We start from the raw sequence: 17,408 nt of genomic DNA, 5'->3' as shown, positions 1-17,408 counted from the left end.
TTGTATTACATTTGATTCAATGGAAATTATGTGCCAAGAATAGTGCTGAGGCAACTGGGGGTATAAAGTGTGCAAGAAACACAGGGTCTCTGACTCTTAGTCCTCACAGAGCTTAAGAAAAAGCAAATCTATATATATAAAAGCCTAATATGCAAATTGTCCCCACAGGAGTTCGACCAGAGACTGATCACTTGCTATGATGTGCACTGACCACCAGGGGGGCGGCATAGAATGAAGGAAGGCCCTGGCTGGCAGCCAGCAGCCAGGGATGGGAGGCCCCACCAGCAGCCAGGGAACAGAGACCCGGGCTGGCAGCCAGAAGGCCCTGATCACCAGCCAGGCCTAGGGATCCTACCTGTGCATGAATTTCATGCACCAGGCCTCTAGTATATACATATATATATTTGCTATATATATATAACATAAAGAGTGCAAAGAACCATTGGGAAAGGCAGAGTGCTGAAAGAGCATTTTCAAAGATGTGATACGGTTTGGTAAATTTGAGAAACTGAAAAAAGACTAGAGTAGCTGATTTAGTGAGCTTAGGAGGGAGCTGCAAAAATGGAGTCTGAGAGATACAAGGGGCCTTGGGGGCAAGGAGTATAGACTATATTTTACATGCATCAAGAAGTCATTGAAGGATTTTAAACAGTAAGTCACTTATGCAATTTGAATTTTAACAGTGAGTGAATGCTACAGGAGAAGGGACTGGAGTAGTGAATGAAAGTATGAAGACCAGATGAGAGGCTACTGAAGAAGAGTAGATAAGAGATGCTTATGGATGGGACTACCATGGTGATATTAGAGATGAAAGTAGTGATAACTGTAGGGATTTGAAAGATATATTGGGATACCATCATCAGGATTTGCTGATAGGTTGGAAAGGGAAATGTTGTCAGGGAAATGAGTGAAAAATGACTCCTAGATCATTGAGCTGAGCCAATACATGGAAGGTATTAGTGTTTATTATGATGGGAAAGACTGGAGAAGACCAGAATTAGGGGTGAATTCAAGACAGTGATTTCTAAAATGGGGAAAAGGCGTTTCATAAACTTGGTAAAATATAAACCAACTTAATGTAAGATAAAGCTTGTATGTGGCTACGAACGAGATAATCAACTTCCCATCTTCTGTCTTCTTCCTCTTCCTTATTCTTTAATTGTTCATTTTCTACTAGCTTCTTCCCTTTACTAGTACAATACAAAAGTTTTATATGAATTATGTATTATAAAATGGAAGGAGAGTATAGAGCTGAAAAAAAAAAGTGCCCATTGTTAAGCCTGTACTAAATAATTCAGACACTGAACTAGAAGACAATGAGCTACTTAATGTATTTTTAGCAGGAGAGTTTCATAATGTGATCAGTGTTTTAGAAAGATATTCTGGTGAAAGTCTGATATCTTAGCTGAAGTGTAAAGAAGTCAGGTCTTAATTCTACCTAGGAGCCTATTGTAAAAGTCCTAGTTAAAAGTGATGAGACCCTTGCCCTGCTGGCATGGCTCAGTGGTTGACTATCAACCTATGAACCAGAAGGTCAGGGTTCGATTTTCAGTCAGGGCACATGCCTGGGGTTGTGGGCTCAATCCCCAGTAAGGGGGCGTGCCGGAGGCAGCTGATCAATGATTCTCTCTCATCATTGATGCTTTTATCTCTCTCTTCCTCTCCCTTCCTCTCTCTGAAATAAATAAAAAACTTTTTTTTTTTTTTTAAAAAGAGTTTACTTATATATGGGTATATGGGAATAAAGCAAAAATGGGGTTTATGTAACCAATTTAAGAGACGGGGAGAAAAATTACAAAGTCTGGGAACAGCAAGCTGTGTTTCTTTTCCTTGGATAAGCAGATTGTCTGGAAGGTAATCAAGAGGCCATAATGGGAAATCTGCCCTTGAGCAGGCTGTCTGACTGGGAAAACAATTTGAGTGATTTATGGATTGGCCAAGATATATTGAGAGCTCAACTGTGGGAAATATTTTGCATGCTTGTCTCTGAGTAATGTTGGCCAAGGTCCTTCTGTTGGCACCTTCACCTTGGTGAAGCCAGAATTATACTTTCCCACTTTGGAAAATCACCTCATGATTTTAAGAGTTTGAAATGAAAGTGGTAGTGTTTGAGCTGAAACCTGACAAATTAGCATTCTAAACACTAGATATATAGTATATATATCTTTGTCGATGAGCAAAGATAGAAATAATGAGAATGTGAATCATGGAGAGTGTTCAAAATGCTAAGTGATATAATAAGAATGAATCTGGAAAGATAGGTTGGCATTTTTATGGAAGGCATTACATAGGAGCTTAAGCAGTTTGATCTTTATCCTGCATGATCTGAAAAACATTGTTAAGTTTTTGAAGGGGGAAAGAGATCATGTGGCTTGTAAGATGTTTTGGCTGTCAGGAGAGATGTGAGATGTAGAAGACAGGGAGACTAATATGGCTATTGAACTATCTACCTCACAGACACTACTTCTTCAACTTTTTTCGTAAAAGCTTAATAGTCAAAGTTATGAAATAAGGTGGGCTACATTTAACACCTCTTTATTTCAGCTTTACGGTACTCATGCTTTAATTGTTCATGTTGCCCTTTGGTGATTACAGTCCTTGTTTGACAAGTGATATCAATGATCTTCAACACACCTGAACCATTTACCACTTCTTCTAGATTTTCTTTAGTAATTTCTCCATTCCTTTCAGTAGTTATTCCAAGTATCTAGACCTCTCTCGAGGATCAGTTTGTATATCTAACTTGCCTGCACAGGATCTCTCTTACTCCCCTCTTGCACTAGATTTAGAATTTGCTCTCCCCTATGGCGTTAATACTAATTATCACAGGTGGTAAAGCTGAGTACTAACTACCATTTCCCTCTCTCAAAAGTGTTTATAAATTCAAACTCAGTAAATACCAAAGCAGATAAATGCAAATTCAATTCAAAAGGGACAAAAGTTATTAAAAGTGGAATAACTGGCAAGTACACATTTCCATTTGAATGCCCACAGGGCACCATTTGGCTCTCCAAACTCCGTGTGTTGGAGGCTAAATTGCAGAGCAGTGATGTAATTTGCAGGGAGCAGAGTGTCTGAGCTGGTTTTACACTCAGCTTCCTAAGACTTTAAAAAACAAACTGAAAAACCTTTTGCTCTTATTTTTAAATTTGGGTGTTTTTTTTCCTTTCATCAAATGTATACATTAATAAAGATTTAAACGTCAAAGAGCTCGACAAGGCTTGTGAAGGAAAGTAGCGCCTTCCCATCACACACATACATATACGAAACGTCCTACTTTTTAGCTGATTCTGTAAATTCTACATTTATCCAAATATTATGCATATGTTGCATTGTAGAAGATGAAAATTTAGCCATTTTTTTTTATTACCATGATCCCTATCTTTGCTACTATGGGGAAGGGGAAAAATTCCTCTTTCCCCCTCTGGTTCTTTTTGGCTGGAATAATCAAAATAACAGGAGGCAGACTGACAAGAGAAAATCAAAGTTAATCTGTGCTCAGGAACCCCACCCACATGAGAGAGTCAGAGACCTTGCATACATGAGAGGTTCAGAGATAGAAATGGGGATTGAGATCTATAAGACATCCTGAGCTAGTGGTGAGGTAAGGTGCCTCGGGGGCTTCCAAAGGTCATTGCAGGATGATAAGAAGAGCAGACATTCAATATTAGTAATTTGCCTTGACCTATACATTGATAGGTCAAAACAGTTATCTCTAATAATCTCTTATGGGCAAGGTCTCTAATTCAAACTCCTCCAGATAGTCAAGGGGAAGAGGGTAGAAGTTTCTCTTGAGACTAATCTAAAATCTCAAAGTAATCTGCCTTCCACTGAAGCACATCTTGGGGTGGCTCGTTCTGGACCCCCACACTACCATAACACATATGAACATTTCTTGTGCCCTCCTATCCTATATAATAAAAGGTTAATATGCAAACCAACCAAACAGCAGAACGACCGGTTGCTATGACATGCACTGACCACCAGGTGGCAGATGCTCAATGCAGGAGCTGTCCCCTGGTGGTCAGTGTGCTCTCCTATGGGAAGCGGGCCTAAGCCATCAGTCGAACATCCCCTGAGGGCTCCGGGACTGCAAAAGGATGCAGTCCGGGCTGAGGGACCCCCACCCCACCTCCGAGTGCAAGAATTTCATGTACCAGGCCTCTAGTCTTCTAAATATAGTTATATCACAACTGGAGGCCCACCACGCGTGCTGCGGGACCCAGCATCAAGTCCCCGCCCACCCATGCGTGCCCACCTTGAAGACAGTTGTGGACGGAGATAAGAATAGTTTCCTGCCCTAACCTTTCCTTCTCAGGAGCACTTAAATTGATCTTTGTTGGAAGATGAGAATTGAACAGAGCAACACTTACTTGTTTGCATGAAGAAATCATATGATATTCAGCAGGTGCCTTTTGGCGTTTGGTCGTTACGGAGTGACGGCGTCATGGCCACAGGATTTTTATAATAGAGATTTTGATTATATAAGTTTAATGGGAAGCAGTCTTTATGGGATAAAATTTTGGTTCTTTCCCTTACTCCTTGTCCAATCAATCATGGTGTAGTTACTTAATAGTTCTATATTTCAATTTCTTGCTGTAAAATTGGGATAAAATGAGTATATTACATTATTATGTGAGGACTATGTGTTAATATACACATACTATACATAAAGCTTGTATTTTAAAACATTAGTAACTATTAACCACTTTTACTACCTTGGAGATTATCGTCATTGCTCTGGCGCGTCAAATCCTATTTCCTGTAACCCATATCTTTTCCTTTCTTGGTTTACTTACTCATTTTGCAGGTGCTTCCTGAAAACAGATACACAAGCAATGAAATTCTGGTTTCCATGTTTAAGGAATGTCATGTATAACTCTTATACTTTAAACGATAATTTACCTTGTCACAAAATTCCCTTAGGATTTTTAAGGCATATCTAGCTGTTATAAATAAAATCTAACTTCCCTTCTCCATTTTTCTGAATTCTCTCTGAGACCTCTAGTATTTGAATGTTGAAACTTGAATTTACATCCCTTTGCCCTCTTTCCATCTTTGTCTTACTGTTTTACTTTCTAGAAATTTTCCTCAACTTGATTCTAATGTTTCTATTGAATTTTTCCCCATGGACTAAAGAGACTCCATAACCATGGAACGATATTAAGAAAATAAATGACACATTGAAACAGTGTTACAGACGAGTTGATGAGACCTCGATTCTTGTCTTCTTGAAGGAAAGATTTCAATCAAGAGACAAAGTGTAGAAAAGCAAGCGAGAATTTACTGAGGATGGTAAATAGGACAGTGAAACTAGGCAGGCATAGAAATCACAGGACAGCCTGGGCCAACTCGAAGTCAGAGAAAAGGCTCACTTGGAGACAGGTTCAAGGGGTTAGCCTTGGACGACCAACCTGCCACTGCCTATCGCTCCCCTGGGTGCAAGCCTCCTGAGGTCTCTTGAAGTTTAGGAGATATCTGCCTGTGGGGGAAGGAGAGGGGCAAGAGAATGGCACAGGCATGCTCTCTAGAGGGAGAGAGAACTGAGACCTTCGTTTTCAGGGGTTTTAATGGCTGGTGCTTAGGGGAGAATCAATATAATATTCATCATCTTTATGCTGATGTACCAAAATGAGATTTATTCTCTTAATTTGTCTGTCCTTGGGTGTGGTTGGCAAATGGCAATAATTGGGTTTCTGATATCAGGGAGCTGAGTAGAGTGATGTATGCTATTTACCCTGTGGTTGGGGAGGTGAAGTACAAACCATTTACTCTTTAGTATCCTTCGTTTATGGAAAATAATATTTACTAGGTCAGTGGTCGGCAAACTGTGGCTCGCGAGCCACATGCGGCTCTTTGGCCCCTTGAGTGTGGCTCTTCCACAAAATACCACGGCCTGGGCGAGTCTATTTTGAAGAAGTGGCCTTAGAAGAAGTTTAAGTTTAAAAAATTTGGCTCTCAAAAGAAATTTCAATCATTGTACTGTTGATATTTGGCTCTGTTGACTAATGAGTTTGCCGACCATTAGGTGTAACTAGTAACTAGGTGGCTGCAAACTGCTGTTTAACTATCTTAGTTTCCCTATTCTGCTTGTCCTGAAATTTTTTCTAGCTTCTTACTACTCTGTAACAATATGGTTTTATTATATTTATTCTGGCTTTAGCGAACTCTCTCTCTCTCTCAATCTCTCTCTTCTAGAAATGATAAAGACAAAGCTTAAAGACTAATTAAGAATGGATTTGAGTAATAGCGGTGGTTTTAAAACATGTTCACAAATTCTTTAACATTCCTCCCATCTCAGGGGTGGATTTTCACCCATAAAAATGATTGAAAGATGCCATGGTGAAAAATAATTAACATCAAGAAGTAGTGCTATACAATTCACTTTCCTGTTTCAACAGTACAGCTTAGTTTCTTTTATTTTGTGGCTTTATTTTTTTTTTTTTAATCAGAGACACTGAGAACTTGATACAATGTAGGTGAAAGGGACTGCCCTTTGTCTCAGAGAGTTTAAAAAAATATATATTTTTATTGATTTCAGAGAGGAAGAGAGAGGGAGAGAGAAACATCAACTATGAGAGAGAGAATCATTGATCGGCTGCTTCCTGCACGCCTCCTACTGGGGATTGAGCCCACAACCCAGGCATATGCCCTGACCAGAAATGGAACCCTGACCTCCTGGTTCATAGGTCCACGCTGGATAACTGAGCCACACTGGCTGGGCTGTCTCAGTTTTCAGAACTTCCGGAGCTTGTTCTGGGTAAAGCAGCCCATCCTCACACTTCTTATAATTTCTGCTGCTCTTCCCCAATAGGTCCCTGCCATTAATAGAGGCTGGAAAAGCCCTAGTCCCTTTGATTCTTGGTGAGGTAAGGGGAGGGCCCAGCACCCTTTCTGGTGGCACTTTCTGTTCACATTGGGGACACGTAAGCAGTAGTACTATCTATCCTCCAGGTAAATGTTTGTATAAGAAAAAAGAATGTTTGAGAAGAACTACTGAGTTAATCACTTCAATCTTGCTATTTTCTTTTCCCATCTTCTGAGTTAACAGGAGAAAGTGAATCATTTCTATATTTGAGCATGCATGCAGTCCTTGGAGTCATGACTGACACCCCTCTCGGGACCTTGCTTACACTTCATGTCCTTTACCTAATATGTCTCTTCGAATTCCTGAGTCATGATTTGTTTATGTTCCTGCTCTAGGAGCAAATTGCGGCAGGAACACAAACAAAATGACGCCAACGTGGCGAAGGAGGGGTCACCGGCTAAGGAAGCTAGCCTAGCTCCCAAGGTGCCCGGCGGGTGCAGCTGAAGAAGCAAAGGGCAAAATGCAAGCGCAGGGCATTTCTGTCCCGGCCAAAGGAACCCATGTACCCTCGTCCCCGGTTTCCCCAGATTCCATATCCAGCCAGCTGGAAAAGGCTGGTTTTTCTCCCAGTGTGTTTGTTTTTGGATCCAACCAAAGAACAGAGAGGAAGAGGGAAGAAGACATCTTTAGAACATTTTTTTGTTTTAAAACCGTTTTTAATGTCACACTCTCCATAGAATAAGAAGTTTAAAAACTGTTTCCGTTTCCAGTGAATTATATTCAGGGAAAGGTTAGATAGGAAGAGCACACGCTGAAGCCAACCACGTGTCTATCCACCCCCACGCCGCGGGGTCCAGGACGCCGGGGGCGGGCCCAAGGGCGGGGCGTCGTGACGTCACAATACCAACGCGCCGCTGTGTTGTTTTTGTGTTCCCAGCTTTCGGGGAAAGCCAGCGCCGATTCTTCACCCGGCCTTCCTCCACCTGCAGACGTGAGCAGCCGAGATCCCTTCCGAAAGCTCGGCCTAGCTGCGTTGCGACCGGAGCTGCATTTCCGAAGCGGTTCTGATACGTCTTGAAATTTGGCGGAAGGAAGCCAGACGAGAGCAACGCAGTCATCAGCCCTGGAGGCAGGCCCCCGTCCGGGGATCTTAGAAACCCTGCGGTTCATCATGAAGTTCCAGTACAAGGAGGACCATCCCTTTGAGTATCGGAAAAAGGAAGGAGAAAAGATCCGGAAGAAATATCCGGACAGGGTGCCTGTGAGTTGCGGGGGAGTGGGAAGGGTGAAGGGACGGGGGATATAGGAAGGCGGGGGGAGTGGGGGGGAGTCGTGATGGCTGCCCTAAGGCACAGCAGAGCGCCGGTCCCTAAAATTACTTCACCCTGAACGCCCTTCACTGCAAGAAGAGCTAGCGGGATGGGTGCTCTGACTGCGGATCTTTTAAAAACCCATATTCCCAGGGCCTGTGCCCATCTTCGGAGCTGACCGCATCCTTCCAGCGGAGTCTACGTTTGAATGACTCAGCAGTATTGAGAGGCTGTGTAGGTTGGGAGGCGCTCAAAATGTGGCCCTTTTGTGCGAGAACGGTTAGGTCGGGCCCGTATATTTGCTTCCTTTGAGATCGCAGGGAAATTGACTTGGGAAAAATCTCTGGGTTTTGCTCCCATAGATTTCTGCCTTAGCTGGTTCTCCCTTAATCAAGTTGACTTTGGTCCTCATAGCATTGGGTTTGGGAGGCAAAGGTTCGGAAGCCAGTGGGCCTTTCTCTTTTTTTTTTTTTTTCCATTCTGTTAGGGCTGGAGGGGGGGCAGGTGGCGGGGGAAGTGCCACAAGACCGGCCTGGCCCGGAAAACAAGGTCACGTTCTCTGCGCAGCAGCGGGGCTGCCTCATTCTTGGCTCCCCGGGCTGTGTGGGGGCAGGCAGCCTTCCTCCGCTACTTATTCTGATCAGATTGTAATTAGACACAGTCAGGAAGGCCCGGGCGTTTTTCTCTAGGTTTTTGGGCCCCGGTTAATGTAATTGAGGAGGAACGGAGAGAGTATCTTTCTGCATCCGGGCGTTTTTCCCATCACCTCCCCCCACCCCACCCCCCAACCCTGTCACTTGCCTGGTTTTTCTCTCCTGTGGGCTACACAGCCGGATTGGAAAGCAGAAGACTGTTAATTGTGCTAGAGCAACAACCTTTATATTTTGTAGATGAAGGAGCAGAAACTTTAGATTGTAATCTTTATCTTCAGGCAGGGACATTAAGATACATGTTACACATAATTTACAGGTAAAGGAATTTCGATGATCTGATGTGCTTTCCTGACCCAGCAGGTACACTTAGGCCTCCTCTCCAACCCTTATTTAAGTGTCATGATCTCACAGCGACCAGAGCAATCTGGTAGAAACCCGGAACAATCCTTTTCCTGTAAGGACAGTCCTTTTCCTATAAAGACAGTCCTTTTCCTATAAGGAAGAGGAGACACGAGGGCTGTACCATTTTCTGGAAATTGCACACAAAAAGGATCCTTCACTTTATTGCTTTTGGATGACTGCTTCAAAAGTTTCTCCCAAATCTGGTGATATTCCACTCTCCTATAATAACATTTAGAAGTGACAGTTAACTTTATTGATAGTTTACCGTGTACCTGAGCATATTCTGCCTGTAGTCATTCACTCTGTCTTAATCATCCGCCCACCATTATAATCCCCATTCTACAGAGGAAGACTCTGAAGCACAGATAAATGAAGTAACTTCCTAAAGGTTTCACACAGCTGGTCTGTTGCAGACCTTGGATTGCAGCCCTGCTTTGGGTCCTTCATGCTACAATGCTCCTCAGTTTCCGATACAATCCTATTAAGAATTAAGTGTGCACTGTGTACCTCACACTATTTGGTATTGGAAATAGAGAAATAAACTGTTGCTTCCATCAAGTGTCCAGAGTAGTATGAAGCTCTGTTCTTAGTAGCTCTATGTAAGTTACAAACTCTGAACTATACCTGTTCCTAGGTCTAGTTAAATTTCCTATGTTTCCTTAAAATTGAGATCCATCCCATTTCCATTTACATGCATCCACCCAGAATATTTCAGCTAATTCTCCCTATTCCCTTCCTGCTGAGTTTGGTATTAAATTTTTACAAAATTGTATAATTTGTAAACTATTTGGACCATCACTCAGACCTCATAGTCCCTCCAGTTAGGTTTTAACCAGTTATAAGCCTCCCAACTGCTCCTTAGGTACTCAGCCTGTGACCTTCTTTCTAGCTGTGACACAAGAAGAAGAGCTTTGCTGAGCTCTGAGGTTTGATTCCAGTTTTGGGTAGAACCCTGAATCTTGTTAAAGTGTTCTGTTCACCAAATAGAGGGTTAGAGTACATTACGTCCAGACCCCCTTTCAGCTGCACCATTGATGGGTGGTGTTACAGCAGCCACGTACCCGCACTGCTCACATAACTCAAGCTTAGCCCCAGCAGAACCTCTAGAGCTGCCACAGCTGAACAGGTGTGACTGTGCCTTGAGAGAGAAGGGTTTCATGGGTTCTTAAAATGATCTTAATAGCTACAGTGTGTTGAAAACCTGTGACATTGCAGGAAACTCTTAGGCACAGGTTGTCTATTTTTTTTTTATTGTCTATTTTTTTAAATTCATGAACAGCCCAAGGAGTATTAGGCACATACCATTTCACAGATGAGAAAAACAGATGAGCAAAGCCTCTGGCCCAGAGCTCACTGTAAGAGAGTAGCAGAGTTGGGATTCTTGGAAACCTAAACATTTCTGGTAAAGCAGTGCTTTCCTGCTCCCCTTCCTTTTCCTCTGCAACTCCTCCCCCCTTACCCCCCCTAGCGGATGTCTTCTTTGCAGTTGGCTTTTTTTTCTGCTCCCTTGTTGTGGTTTCTTTCTTTTATTTTTTTAAAAAATTGATTTCAGAGAGGAAGAAAGAGATAGAAACATCCATGACGAGAGAGAACCATCAATGAGCTGCCTCCTGCACGCCTCCCCCCCCCCCCCCCCCCCCCCGACTGGGGATTGAGCCCAAAACCTGTCACCTTCTGGTTCATAGGTTGACACTCAACCACCAAGCCACATCAGCTGGGCTACTCCAGTTTTTACAAGTGTTATGCTCTTTTGGTCTTAATGGTATAGGATTATTTTTCTCTGTATACATAAAGTAAGTTTTTCACTACTGTTTTTTTTTTTGTTTTTTTTTTTTTTAGAGAGAGAGGAAGGGGAAAAGAGAGAAACATTAGAGAGAACCATCAATCAGCTGCCTCCTGCAGGCCCCCTTCTGGAGATCGAACCCCCAACCTGGGCATGTGGGGGACTTGAACCGGCAACCTTTTGATGCATGAGATGATGCCCAACCAATTGTGCCACACTGGTCAGGGCAGTTTTTCACTATTTTAATTGGTCTCCTTAAATTTAAAAGCTTTAGACACCTTCCTCCAAGCCAATCCTTGTGTTTAGATACTTTTGTATAATTTACAAAGCATTTTCACATAAATTTTGTGGGTTACTCAAGTCCACCGTATCAGTACCATAACTTTGTAAAGGAAATGTTGGAAAGTTATCATCTTCCCTTTACTCATTAGAATGCTGAAGCTCAGAGAGGTTAAGTGACCTGTTGAAGATCGAACAGCTACTAGGGATACTTGACCAGTGTTTATTTCTGCTTCTGTGATTTTCCTATACTTTCCAAATCCTCTGTCTAGGATAATGATATTTTCTAAACTAAAAGTCTAAATCTCATGGCTTTATAATAGATTTCAAATATTTAAAATTTAAATATATAATATAATATGCATGAATTATAAATCTTTAAATACTAAATATACTTTTGTAGTATGTAATTTAAATTTAAATATATTATTTAAATATTTAAAATGTTAAATATGTCTTCTATTACGTAAATTTACATGAATAAAAAGTCTTTAATTTTCTTAAATATATTTTTAATTGATTTAGAGAGAGAGGATGGGGGGAGAGAGAGAAACATCATGTCAGAGTGAATGAAATATCGATCAATCGAATGGCTGCCTTCTGCACGACCCTGCAACCTGGGCATATGCTCTAACCAGGAATGGAACTAGCAACCTTTTGGTGCATAGGATGGTGCCCAACCAACTGAGCCACACTGGCCAGGGCAAGTCTTTAATTTCTACATAGCTTAATTTTTTTCTTTCCATTACAGAAATCTGTGGTTTTTCTAAACTTTCAAATATTACAGAAATACTTACAGACATTGAAAAATCCCTTGAAATTCTAGCATAATATTGATAAGTAAGTTATTGTACTGAGATAGCACAGAATATTACACTGTAAGAACTATTTTACTACTTACTCTTTTGCTTAATAAAATAGTGTCTTAAACTTTTTTTGTGTGGTCATTCTCAAAAAATTGCACAAAGTATAAAGTTTAAACCACGTCATCTGTAGCTTTGATAAATGGCATTTATAAGAAAGAAAACTAACAGGTACTCTGGACCATTTGAGAAGACCCAGACCTTAATGCTCTAATTAAATACCAGAAGGCATCTATCCTATAGTATACCTGACGGGTAACTTGTAATTACTTAAAATCAAGATTCTTTTTGCTTTTCATCACATGCCCTGGCCGTCCTCTTGTTATTGCAGTAATAAAACTACAACCTTTCTAAGAAAGCCCATTTCCCCACATATTTGTAAGGGAGAATAAGAAACGGAAAAATGTTACTGGGACTAGTCAAACTCACTTCAAATGGGGAAACTGTAGGATGTGGAAGGAAAAATACTAGGTTGGTTTCCGTAGTTTTCATTCCCCACTCTTTGACTCTCCTGCCAGGTGATCGTGGAGAAGGCTCCTAAGGCCAGGGTGCCTGATCTGGACAAGAGGAAGTACCTTGTGCCCTCTGACCTCACTGGTAATGCTCTTCCTTCCCTGACCCTCCCATAGCAAAGCATTCCCAGTCCTTCCTGCATGCATGAGATTGTGAGACTGAGGACGTAGGTTGAAGAAAGTAGGATTCTTCAGAAAGTTAGGTTATTCAAAAATGGTGACGTAATTCTTCCCCATCACCAGTCCCTTAAGCATTTCGCATCGTAGTGCCTCGTTTGATGCAGGCACAGCAAAGTATAAGACATTGAAAGAGATCAGATGTCTGTTATTTAAAGCACTTAACATCATCTTTGTTACTATGATGTCACTTTATTCCAAGAGGAAAACCAGACTAGTTTCTTGCAAGAATCACATTTTAGAGATTCTCAAATCATTTCCTTGTCTTCCCAAACTCCATTTTTTTTGGTTAACGTTTGGAATTGCAGAAGATATATTCATTCTTCACCTTTGTCCTTAGTGGAATTATCACTGCATCCAGGAGACACTGGGAAGATTTTTAGATATGTTTGCTCTAGAGTTCTTAAATTTAAATATCAGCCTTCTAGAATGTCTTCCGTGTGCTTAGTAAAAGGGAAAGCGTTGAACTCCATTCATTGTCCCAGCATTGGGATGAATGGTGGTGCTAAGATTACTGGAGTCGAGAAGACCTCTTCCCATGACTAGTTTGTGTTAGGATGGAAGTGTATTTCAAATCAGATATAGACAATGAGGGGGCTATTATAGTCTGGATATAGAGTGTTCCCTCCAAGCTGTCCTCAGGCTTAGCGTGGATATGTTAGCATCGGGTCTAAATTTGAGTAAATGAAGGTAAGTTCCTATTTTCTGAGGAATAAACTGCTCAGTGGCATATTACAAGGGAGTACTACAAGTCTTTGAGTTTCACTTTATTTCTATCGCTATGGGACAGTAATGGGCTCTGTTCAGATGGTATGAAAGGTGGTACTTTAAAGGGAGCAGGTAGAGCAGAATTCTCCTAGTCCCTTGTGTTCTCTCCTCTTGCCTTTCTTTTATAAAACCTTCTTCCTTCATCCAGTTGGCCAGTTCTACTTCTTAATCCGGAAGAGGATCCACCTGAGACCTGAGGACGCCTTATTCTTCTTTGTCAACAACACTATCCCTCCCACTAGCGCTACCATGGGCCAGCTGTATGAGGTAATGGTCCTGGTTACAGCAGTACGGACAGGTCTGGTGTTCTCCAGCCTTTGTTCTCATGCATTTTGATAACACACCTGGGAAGTGGAACAGGAGGTGTTGTCTATCAGGATCCTCTTACTCAGGGCAGGCACTGTGAGGCTCTGTGAGATTAGATAGCACTGTCCTTTAGGAATAGAGCAGCTACTAAATTCAATCCCTTTCAATTCTTCTTTCAGTCTTGCCTTGCCTGGAGTATTATTTTTTTTAATATATTTTTATTGATTTCAGAGAGGGAGAGAGAGACAGAAACATTAATGATGAGAGAGAATCATTGAGCTTGTGCCCTGACCATGAATTGAACTGTGACCTCCCAGCTCATAGGTCGACACCCAACTACAGAGCCAGCCAGTCTTGCCTAGAGTATTTTAACATAGGATTATCATTATTGAAACAGTAGGAAATGGCTTTTGATTGTGAAAATTTCAAATAAACTGAAATTTATAATTAAGACAAAGTCTTTAAATTGTTTTAACAGGTAAACTCAGCTGGAGAGAATAATGAATGTGATTTTTTTTAATACATATTTTTATTGATTTCAGGGAGGAAGGGAGAGGGAGAGAGAGCTAGAAACCTAAGTGATGAGAGAGAATCATTGATCAGCTGCCTCCTGCAAACCCCACAGTGGGGATCGAACCCCCAACCTGGTCATGTGCCCTGACTGGGAATCGAACCACGACCTCCTGGTTCATAGGTCGATGCTCAGCCACGGAGCCATGCTGGCCCGACCAGTGTATGTGATTTTATTTGGTTTCCTTGGTAAACTGTCAGAATCCAATAGTAGGACTTTGTCTTGCTATATCACTTAAGAGTGCAACTGTTATTCCTGAAAGGATTTCACACAAGATGTTGCCTCCTTCTGTGCCCCTTTAGTGAGTTAAATAAACTTCGAATACTTCCAATCTAATTGTTGTCCCATAGCACATATTCCCTATTAGTATATATCTCAGGGTGCATGTTTTGTCGTATCCGTGTTTTCCTTGCTAGAAAGAATGAGCTTTTAAAGATAAGGGTTATGCCTTCCTCGTGGAGATAATGAATGGGATAATGTTTTCTAACCTGTCCTTATCTCTTCCCCTAGGACAACCATGAGGAAGACTACTTTCTGTATGTGGCCTACAGTGATGAGAGTGTGTATGGGAAGTGAGTGGTGGCAGCCCAGCAGATGGGAGCACCTGGACTCGGGGGTAGGGGGAGGGATATGTGTGGGATGTGGGGAAGAGATCATTAGCTCCCACCATGGAGGAGACAGAAGGTGAAGACATCTGGAAACACTACACCGTACACACCGTCGTCATATTTTCACCTGCTCAATTGATATTTTTTGCTGCTTCCTCGGCCCAGGGAGAAAGCATGTCAGGACAGAGCTGTTGGATTAGCCTTGCTCAAGGAATGGATATAATTTCATAGCATTGCTGCGAATTAATTTTTGTGTGATTTCTTTTCTTTTTTTTAGAAGAGTCAGGAGGTGGGCAAGTTGGGGCCAGAGATGATTGTGGACTAGCATCAACTTTCAGCTCTCCCTTCTCTTCGAGCAGAGATTCTCTTTGACATTTGCACAAGACAGCTGGGGAGGGGGCAGGGAAGGGGATGGGAATGTTTTAGGACTACTGGTAGTGGACCATTCCTGGGGACCAAAAGAGACACATTGTAATTCAAACATTGTGCCCCATCTCTCCTATCTCCCCTCTTCCTGCTCCTCCTCCTCGCCACATCTCCCCCATCCCAGTCATAATCTCACAGACATCAAGCACCACCCCGCTGATGGGGATAGATGTCAGACAGAAATTTAGATGGAGCTCACTTTAGGAAAATAAGAGCCAGGCGTGAAGGACGTGACAATGAAGGTAGTTTTGATAGCATTAACTGGAATTGATGAAGTATTGAACATCTCTGCCTAACCTGCTCTCTCTCTGGTACCCCTAATCCCACCCCTACCTTGGACTTTAATGAGCCCCAGCCATTTCCAATTACAGACTCAACGGATGTCCTCCCTCCCTGCTGTCCCTTCTGTCTCACAGGCACAGAAATGCTAAGTGATGGCCAGCTGCTTCCCTCCTGGGGTTTTCATTTACTGCAGCTGCTCGTTAGGAAAGCTGGAGAGGATGACTTGTAGTAATTCGTGGGGCTTCTGTTGATTCTGATTATTTTCACTTTAGGGGTTATTCTGGGTGGGGGTGGGGAGCACTCAGACATGACATTTCAGCTCATCTCTGCTCATGAAAAGGGTTCTTCCTGTGTGGGGGAATCTGGGTGTTGATTCTGTCAGCTGCAGGTTCTTGTGTAATGTTTATGCTGTCAGGCCAAGGAAATAAAGTCATTGTATACCTTAAACTCACCGTGAGCTCAGAACTGTTGCCTTTGCTTAGTATGCATATTACAATGGATGGCAGGTGGAGTCTCTGAGTAGAACATTTGAGTGGTGACTGTTGACAGTATTTGCTCACATGTCGTCAGACGTGTACAAGTTTGCTGACCAGGAGTTACCGTCCAAATGTGAGTGGAGGTGGGGCAGTGCGATGCAGTGGTGGTGTGTGCGTGGTAAATGCTTTGTCACTGTTTGATGTGATTTTCTAAACTGAAGGGGGAAGACCGCCTACATCAGAATATAGGGGGTGGAATTGGGGATGTGCAATGCCTAAGCCTTGTTCCAAATTTTACCCACTCAGAATCTCTGCGTAGGCGCCTGAATTTTTAATCCCATGATTCTGCTGTGCACTGAAGTTGGAGAGGCGTTGCTCCATATACCTGGTTTTGCTCTTAAGTCCCCACTAAACATATTCTCTCCACATCTTGGTCAGAGTGAGGCTAAAGCAGAAAAGGCACATAGGTAAGGCTCCTGGGGTCACACAAGCTTGGGACTTCTGACCATTTGAGTCCACTCTGTCAGGGACTAATATAAGAGTGAGCAGTTGGGGTGCGAGTTAGGAGACAATGGAAAAAAGATTAGTAGACCATGCTTTCTTAACTTCAAAACCTGTCTCTGATACTCTAAATCTTGCATCTGTATCCCCAAGTGTTGTCTACCTCTGCAGTTTTAAAAGCTGTAAGGAATTTTGATGTTGACATCAAAGCACTGGGAATAGACACCTGTCACTACTGGCAGAAAAATATTTAGGTGTTTCTGATAAAGCCAAATGGAAGCTAATATTTGAATTAAAATATGAGTTATATTTTTAAGGTAATGGACTTAGTCACTGCCTAAGAATGAGATGGGATAAACGTTTAAAACAAATAACCCAGGCTGGTTTTGCTCAGTGGTTAGAGTGTCGGCTTGTGCACTAAGGATCACAGGGTCGGTTCCTAGTCAAGGGCACATAGCTGGGTTGCAGGTTCGAATCCCCTGGCCCTGGTCAGGGTGCTGAGGTCAGGGTGCATGAAGGAGGCAACCAATGGATGTTTCTACCCCACTCCCATCCCTCCCTCCCACTCTCTAAAAGACCAATAGAAAAAATATCCTTGGGTCAGGATTAGCCAAAAAAGGTAAAAATAGGAACAAATGCATGGCAGATCCCAGTTCCCTATACATGGGGAGCAGTCCCTGGAG

At 42.3% G+C, this 17,408-nt stretch overlaps 1 protein-coding gene across 4 annotated transcripts; it reads left to right on the top strand.

The window, feature by feature from the left end:
• The first annotated feature begins 7,256 nt into the window (after positions 1-7,256).
• Positions 7,257-16,200, top strand: GABARAPL1 (GABA type A receptor associated protein like 1). 4 transcript variants are annotated; one of them, XM_080660543.1, is made up of 5 exons: positions 7,257-7,330; positions 7,746-8,069; positions 12,617-12,695; positions 13,704-13,822; positions 14,943-16,200. In XM_080660543.1, the coding sequence occupies exons 2-5, from the start codon at positions 7,980-7,982 to the stop codon at positions 15,006-15,008; spliced, it is 354 nt and encodes a 117-aa protein (XP_080516669.1). In that variant the 5' UTR covers positions 7,257-7,330; positions 7,746-7,979; the 3' UTR covers positions 15,009-16,200. The 4 variants fall into 4 exon arrangements, with proteins under 4 accessions (XP_080516669.1, XP_080516671.1, XP_080516670.1 ...); XM_080660545.1 differs by having other exon boundaries at positions 7,291-7,421; XM_080660544.1 differs by having other exon boundaries at positions 7,296-7,437.
• Positions 16,201-17,408: the final 1,208 nt, after the last annotated feature.

This window comes from Plecotus auritus, assembly GCF_963455305.1.
Source record: "Plecotus auritus genome assembly, chromosome: 3".
Lineage (NCBI taxonomy): Eukaryota > Metazoa > Chordata > Mammalia > Chiroptera > Vespertilionidae > Plecotus > Plecotus auritus.
Note: the sequence above shows the minus strand (reverse complement) of the source record. Positions and strands in the feature narration are given on the sequence as shown.